General features: G+C 36.6%; 1 protein-coding gene across 2 annotated transcripts; it reads right to left on the bottom strand.

Moving 5' to 3' along the window:
* Window positions 1–1688: 1688 nt before the first annotated feature.
* On the bottom strand, window positions 1689–2864 carry PDHA2 (pyruvate dehydrogenase E1 subunit alpha 2). Of its 2 annotated transcripts, XM_065907568.1 has the most exons (2): window positions 2334–2864; window positions 1689–2258 (listed from the first exon to the last, which is right to left on the bottom strand). In XM_065907568.1, the coding sequence occupies exons 1-2, from the start codon at window positions 2862–2864 to the stop codon at window positions 1689–1691; spliced, it is 1101 nt and encodes a 366-aa protein (XP_065763640.1). The 2 variants fall into 2 exon arrangements, with proteins under 2 accessions (XP_065763640.1, XP_065763639.1); XM_065907567.1 differs by having other exon boundaries at window positions 1689–2864.
* Window positions 2865–8521: the final 5657 nt, after the last annotated feature.

The raw sequence follows: 8521 nt of genomic DNA on the forward strand, positions 1-8521 counted from the left end.
TTGAGATTTAATTGACACATAACAGGATATTATTTTCAGGTATACAACATAATGTTCAACATCTGCATATATGATTAAATGATAACCACAGTAAATCTAGTTAAACAGCCATTATCATACACAGTTACAATTTTTTGTGTGTGCGATGGATTTTGACATTTAACAACTGATTATTTTGGCATTGTCTACAAACTATCTTAAATCACAGGCAAATTCTGATTTCAGTGAGTCTGTCTCAAAGGAGTAAGATATGCCAAACATCACGCTCAATAAGACTCTAGGACATTAGTTAAATATAACCAAGTAATGATGTTTTCACTGTCATCTCTTGCTAACTGACACGGTGGTGGACTATTGTAGAGAAAACCAAACCTGTATGATCCAAGTTCAATTTTCTCTTAGTAAAAGTTACCTGTGAATGTTCAGTACTAGCCAAGGCAGATTTTACTTGCAATTTTTTATTAATATCACCTCTTCTGCCTAATTTCTTTGGTGCCACCATATCTTTTCATTTATTTTTCAGTCTGAAATGTACTGAGTTCTTTAAAATACAGAATAATAGTATAAATAAACTGTAATGTTAACTTGAAGGGTACAGCAAAATGTAGTTTTCCCTTAGATTTTAACTTTGCTTACATTTTCACTTTAAATTAATACACTAAAAATACTGCAATTAAGTACATGAAAAAATTACCTTGACATATTTCCTCCTGCTCTGTTAAATATCATGTTTTATTTGGAAAAATAGTCATTGCTAACTGATTCTAGCATCAATATTAAATATTTATGCATATGTACTTGCAGATGCATACTATTTAGTAGGGTGTGCTATTGGTTGATTTAGATAAACTATTTTAAATGGCATTGCAGTAGGGGTCCTGCTATTTGGCGTGGTTTGAAATTACCTCTCTACTTCAGAATAGCAACTTTACACTCAAACCTCTGGCAGGGTGGAGCAGGAATAGAACTATTTTTCTTGTAAATCAGACTATACTAAAATTATATAATATAAAGCTAAAAACAAATCTATTATGGGAAATAACCTGAGAAGTTAAATAATCCTTTCTCTGTTTTTCCTATTTTACACTTGTATAAATTTAAAATAATCCTTAAGATATCCACACCATTTAAATAATTAAAGAGGCAATCAGACTAAGGTGGTTCTAAGGCCTGCATGGCCTATGTAAGCAAACCAAAAAGTAACCCAGAGTCAATGCCCTCAAATCTAAGTAAATGAAACTTAAGAACCACCAATCACAAACAGCCAGCTAGGCTTTCCCAAATAAGGCAACTAAGCTATCACCAATCAAATAATTACCTTGCTCTGCTTCTCTATAAACCTGTCCCCCAGCTCCTATTGTTGGAACACACTACCTTTGGTTGGAACTGCCTGATTCTGATTGATGTATGCTCAAATAAACTCTCGAAAAATTTAATGTGCCTCAGTTTATCTTTTAATAATACTGAATGATTAACTAAATAGTATCTTTTAGTGCAATACAATTGAATGCAATATCATTTTTAGTCAAGTGTCTATCCTTCTATGATCTCTTTTAATCTCTTTCTACAAGATCTTAATTATCTCAAATCCCTTTAATAAAAGTTTAAAAGACTTTTGTTTTATGGGTTTATTCCTCAACAAAATTGGGTACATAGCTTCTTAAAGTTGCCAGGAATATATTCTCCTTTTAACTGATTGACTGAAACTTGATCCACTGATTTGCACCACGAATATCAAAAGGTGGATTACTGCTATAGATGTGATGGCCTAATTCTTCCAAAGGGGGTTCCGGATCAGTCATAGCAAATTGAGCTGCATCATCAATTTCTTTCCTCACTTCAACATCAATTTCCTTCAATTCTTCAACACTGGCAAGCTTGTTGTTTACCATTTTATCTTTGAGAAGCATAATGGGATCACTCTTACTTCTTACGCTCTGAATTTCTTCTCGTGTACGGTAACTGATTCCAGGATCACTCATACTGTGTCCATGATAACGGTATGTCAGCAGCTCCATCAGTATGGGCCCCTTTCCAGATCTACAATAGTCAGCTGCAAACTTAGTTGCCTCCCGAACACATAGAATATCCATTCCATCTACTCTTAGACCAGGGATAAAATTGCCTCTCTTGTAGTAATCAGTGTTGGCTGCAGCTCTCTCCACAGATGTTCCCATTCCATAGCGGTTATTCTCACAGATGAAAACGCAAGGTAAGTGCCACAAAGCCGCCATATTGTAAGCTTCAGATATCTGGCCCTGATTAGCAGCGCCATCGCCATACAGAGTCAAGCACACCTCGTTGTTCCCCTTGTACTTACAGGCCAGAGCAACGCCGGCTCCCAGCGGTCCCTGAGCACCGACAATGCCATTGCCCCCATAGAAGTTCTTGGCATACATGTGCATGGACCCTCCCTTTCCTTTAGCACAACCACCTCTTCGTCCTGTCAGCTCTGCCAGAATTGATCGGACAGTAAGTCCCCGCGTATAACTGAAGCCGTGAGCCCGATAGGACGTAATGACGTGATCCGTGGGGTTTATCCCAGCCTCAAGACCCACACAACAAGCCTCCTGACCATCACACAAGTGACAGAAACCACGAATAAATTTCTGTTTATACAACTGATCTGCCTTCAGTTCCATTCGACGAACCGTCTGCATCATCTTGTAGTATCTGAGTCCATCCTCCCGGGTGAGCACGGTGGTGACAGGCGGGCCCTCTTCCAACCGATAAAGATCACATTTCTTCATCTCAAAGGTAGCATTGTTTGAATATTTACAGGAGGCCGCAAGCACTCTGCTAGCTGGCTTCTGGGTGACGCCAGACAGCACGCGAGAGACCGCCGCGGTCAGCATCTTCTTCATGGAGCTCGGTCAGGGCGTTTGCGCGTCTCCCGCCGAGCCCCTCGCCCGCTGAGCGCACGTCGCACGCACGCGGCGCCGCAATGACCGCTCGCCGGCCGCAGAGGCGAAGTCGCGCTGCGCGTGGCCGCAGCCTGCATCAACTGATTTACGGTGCCTTCCAACCGTAAAGTTAGGAATACACGTGGTTTCTCTTCCTGGAAGACTTGGCTGAACTACTCTCTGCTTCCTGTTAACGCCATCGCTACATCATACTCTGAGTCTCTTTTCCCTGCTAAACGCTAACGCCATGCTTCTTGAACATGGTATTAAATGGAAGAGAGGAAATATAATCTCTAAGGCACACAAGAGTTCTGATAGGTTAAACCAGCGACCTTCTTACTAACATCTCTTTAAAGTCTTTGTAAAAATATCTAAGTATATATGAATATTGAATCCTATTCCACAATACATCATACTTATTTTAAAGTAAAATAAAGGTGTAAATCATTTGTGGCTTAACTTAAAAAAAATAAAATACTTTCATGGAGTAGGAAATGGCAACCCACTCCAGTATGCTTGCCTGAAAGATTCCAGGGACAGAGGAGCCTGGCAGGCTACAGTTCAAGGGGTCACAAAGAGTTGGATGTGACTGAGCACACATACGGGGCCTATTAGGACAAAATGTGTGTGGAAGGAAAGTAGATGATGTTTCTTTAAGAATTCAAATTTTAGAATATTTTAAAAATAAAGTTTCAAATTATTTTAAAAAATACTTTTAAAAAATAATTGTTACACCAGAAGAATATGCACATTTATCCTATGGATTTAACCCCTGTATCATTTGATTGGTGGTGGGGAGGATAGGTGATGGTACACAAACACCTACCTGAGATTAGAAGTTTAAACCCAATAGCAAGCTTTGTCTGTTGTGAGAAAATTGAAATCAAGGTTGAAATGGCCTAAAGGTGGATAGAATGGATGCTCTGTGTGTTCCAGAGGCAATCCGAGTTGAAGTAGCAACTAACAAGTTTTGATGTGGCACTTTTCTTGCCCTTTATTGTAATCCTGAATCCTGTTCAGTTTTATCCCTATTTCCTAACTAAATTTTTTATAGGGGAAGTCATCTGTTCCTATAATGTCTCCAACAGGTTTTCTTAGGAAAAAAAAAAAAATCAAGATTCAGATGACTTTGTTTCTTGCTTTTATATCAATCTAAACTGAACCAGTCTTAGTCTGGGAAATCAAGAAGCATATTCTCATAACATCTCCTTATATAGTAAACATTAGAAAGCATAACTTCTCATAAAGTGACCCACTGACCAGTACAGAGCTTGGACTGAAGAGCAACAGAGTTTGCTTAAGCAGTTGGTTTAATCACAGGAGAAAAGATGTCTTAGGCCTAGTATTACAAAGATCACATATCATTTTCCTCTTCCATGCTTTTACTAGGAAGGTAATTTTGTACTCCAATAAACCAACCATCCAGAGGGATCCTGTTCTATTTAGACTATTAAAAAATTCACCTTAATGCATGCTCTGTTTCATATCTACCCAGGGATCAAACCCTGGTCTCTTGCATTGCAGGCAGACTGTTTACCAGCTGAGCCACCAGGGAAGCCCCTTCATCTCTACCACCTGCTTGCAAAAAACCCCCATTTGTAAATAAATTCTCACTCAGATCTCTATGACATGTTCAAAGCAGCTGCCTTCCCTAATCTAGTTATAAGTATTACTGTGGATACTTCTAGTATTCAGGCGGGAAAAAGAAAATAGCTTGTTAAAAAGTCATCTCTTAAAACTCAATCCTCCTCCTACTTTTCCAACCCAGCCTTCATAAATGGACTTCATCTTTTCACTTAATTTAAAATTCTGCTTTTGGAATTCATGGTCTTGCTGTGCTGTTTGCTCCTTCTCTGATAGTCAGTCTGTCTCTGCTGTTCTCTTTCATTCCTGCAGGTACTGGAGATCTCCAGGGAGCATTATCTCCATGAGAATGAGAAAAATGACACTGCATGATGGAACAGTAGTGTTAATGGGTCCCTGAATGACAGCTGAGCCTTCTCTCAGAGGCATCAACCAGGTTAGCACTGCCAGAAACACAAGAGCTATACAGTAAAGTGTACCAATTTAATCTGGTCACGTGTAGCCTGGGCTGCAAAGATAGAGCTCCCCTTAAAAGCCCAGTGTGACAAGGCTAAACCTGACTCATGCCAGAGAAAAACCTGCAAAGATGCTAATTGCAAAATACCTGTGCTACAGGTTGCCACCGAAGGCAGCCCTTTTATTGCAACAGGCTCTGGTTAAGATAATAAACAATTAAATGTGAAACTTGTTAGGGATCTTTTGGACATCAGCTACACTGTGCAACCTAAATTCAGCTTAAAGATAGATGAAATCATATTTGACATGATGTCAAAGTATTTCCATTAAACTTTTTAAACCTGATGATGATTTTTCTTTAGTTTTTATCTTTATTGTTCCTAAAACCCATCCACATTTTCAAAGTAAAAGTAACATTTGCAGACAGGGTAAAAGTTTAAAACCCCTAAGGAAATCCTGAGCTGTTGAGCCTCTCCTCTTATCTGCCCCTACTACATAGGATTTAACACACATGGACAATAGAGTCAATGAGGCTGTACTTTTCTGTGAATGATGTATTTTTTATCTTGTAATTGTTTGATACCATGTTTATTAACAAACAGAAGTAAGTCATCTACATGCTCACCACTGAAATGGTTGCAATTAAAATCCTCATAAATTCAAAGTTTTTAATTAACATGAAATGTCACTTTTAATCTATTTGAAATTAAAGGAAAACAGATGAGCACTTTTATAAGGCCAATGGTAGATTTTACATTAATTAATAAAAATCCTAATAAAAGGGGAGTCAATGATTATAGTAGCAGTCATTAATGTCACTGTGACAGAATTTCACATTCCATGTGTAATAGTTGTTCCTCCAGGAGCATGTATGAATTTATGTCAAATGTGTCACCTCCAGTGCATCAATAGCATATAAAATATTTTTTAATAAGTGACAAGAAATATTTAAAAAGAGCAACATATTTGAAGAATATTTAAATTCCTCCAGTAATAATTATACATTTTCACCAAATGTTAAATAAAGAAAGCTGTTAAAGAATGAATATGTTCTACATAAATAATATTAGATCTCATTATATGATTAATGGAAATGTATTTTTTTTTCATAGCTGTAAGATTTGGCAATTAAAAGTGATGAATAAGAGAAGTTGGTAAAAAAATTAAGAGTTATATATAACTGAAAGGAGGATTTTTCCCATTGGTCTATTTATCTCCCTTGGAGAAAAGGGAAAATGTCAGTACCATATATTCTACAAAATAATGATAATCAAGCAAAGTCCCTCATTAATGTTATAATATGTGAGTTTATGTCAGAACAGTTCAGAGCCCTGAGCAGACAATAGTATTTTGTTCTCCTCACTCTCATCATAATTCTGAATTATCATTAAATAAAAATTCAGGGCCAGTTATCTTGAAGGAAGACTTGATTGAAAATTAGAGGTAAAGTGAAGGTGTTCCTAATTCCCCTCAAATAATGATGGTATAAAGAAAGGAAAGACATTATGAGTTAATTTTTAGTAGCAACTAATTGGAGCCACCATCTTCTGCTGGATGAGCAGAGTTATCTGAGTCATCATGCCCACAATGCCCAACACTTGTCCCTAGAGTTTATGACCAAGGTCTAGAAGATAATGATAAAAGGTGTCATTACACAAAACTGTAAAAGTTTCTAAACATTTCAACAAGCTGAATTTGACCTGGGCTAACTGAGATAAGAAATAAAAATTCATGTGTAATTTGTTGTCAAAATTTACTATGGCCTAGTGTCTCAACTAGTAGAGAACTAGTACAGAAGCCAATAGCTGTAAAGTGATTTCTGTTTAGTACTTGGAGTTGATTTGTAAAATCATAAACCCCATTCAAAATAAAAATCATAAATTCAATATCTGTTTCTGACAAATCAAAGCTATCAAGAAGCCAAGTCAGGTCTATTTGCCTCTCCTCCAAAACTTATTATTTACACTTTTTAGGAAAAATTTTTTTGTTCAGAAGATTTTAATTCTCAGATACTTAAAAAGCCATATTTCATATTTTTGTTCTATAAATTCATATATATATTTATCTTTAGTAACTTTAACTTTAATGGCAATAAAGTATACATTAAACATAAGTAAAAGTAAACTTTATATATATTTAATAGTGAAATAATGACTTCTTTCCTCTGAAAAGTCTTTTGTAAAATATTAATTTCTTAACTGTACCATTTCATAATGTTTTCTATATTAATGCCCTCCAACAACACTTCCCTCTAACAACTTTGGTAGACTATTACCTTTTCCTAAAATCACTATGTGATAACATAATTAGCACATTTATTTCCTTTGATTTTGCTTCTTTGAAGATCTGAGCCACTGAATTAAGGTTTAAAGAAACAAAAGATGATGGCAAAACTCCAGGACACTGCTGCCCCCTAGAAGAAAGTCTGAGCAGCGCAACTTTCTGACTTACAGACAAATCTTGAGAAAAAGTCTGAGACCTCACACCCCATTTTAATAACCTAGTGTTGGCTGCATCACTGGTTTTCTGTACCCTCTTCTTATCTAAGCTTGGGTATAGGGTTACCTATCACATGTTCGACTTAGATCATAATACATTCCATAGCTCTGTCCAGAGATCCCTGTGAATATGTAACAGTCATAAAAACAAAAATTTTCTCGGCTCAATAATATTTTTAAAAATCATGAAGATGAAATTTGAAGCTGTAAAATGTGTTAAGTTTGAAGTTTAAGGAACTACTATAAGCATTGCCCAGGTTTAATGATAAGCTTGCATATCTTTGCTGGGGATTCAAAGTTTGCTCATTTGATTCTTACCAAGACATCAAGGCAATTTCTTATCATACTCAATTTCTATGTGAGGAAACTGAAGCCTGGAGAGTTTAGGTGAAAGGCAAAACTTACAAAGTTAGTAAAAAGTATAATATTCATTCTTTACTTATTCAGCACATATAATGAAGTACATTCCTTTTACATGTCCCTTTTCTGTACTAAGCAATAGAAATAAAATGATGATGCACAGTAAGATTTCCCTCTACTTACTCCAGTTTATATGGAGGTGTTATGCTATGAGCTCTCCCAGATTTTCTGGCATTGCATGTAGAAAAGGACACATCATCACTGGATGGCAGAGGAAGCGACACATGAACAGCTGTTACAGAGGCAATAAAACTAATACATTGCATTCTGGGCAATGGTTACAATGACAGTTTGTCTTTATTAGGATCAATGATGAACAAATTAAAAACAGAGTACTGTCAAACAGTAACACAAAACAGAATGCTCTAATTTCATAAAGTTGTGTTATCCCCTTTAATTTGGTAATACAGCAGAGCTGAAAAGGCACACTGGGAAATATGAAAATCAGGATCTCGTAATTATGCAATACATTATGAATATGAATGCAGTCTCTCCAAGCAACCTAAGACAATGCTGTAGATGTTTTATGGAGCTTCTTGTGCGTGAGAATCTCTCTGTTCCCACGGACCCACTGTGCATCTAGATTCTAAGATATTTCCATAGTACCCAGTACTGTATGTCTAAAAGGCTACCATTAGAGAAGATTCAGATAGTTTTTAA

The sequence above is a fragment of the Muntiacus reevesi genome, chromosome 16 (assembly GCF_963930625.1).
Source record: "Muntiacus reevesi chromosome 16, mMunRee1.1, whole genome shotgun sequence".
Classification (NCBI taxonomy): Eukaryota; Metazoa; Chordata; class Mammalia; order Artiodactyla; family Cervidae; genus Muntiacus; species Muntiacus reevesi.

Bases quoted from the DNA above. Each gene is read 5' to 3' on its own strand.
- PDHA2 (XM_065907567.1), bottom strand. From the start codon at position 2,864: ATGAAGAAGATGCTGACCGCGGCGGTCTCTCGCGTGCTGTCTGGCGTC.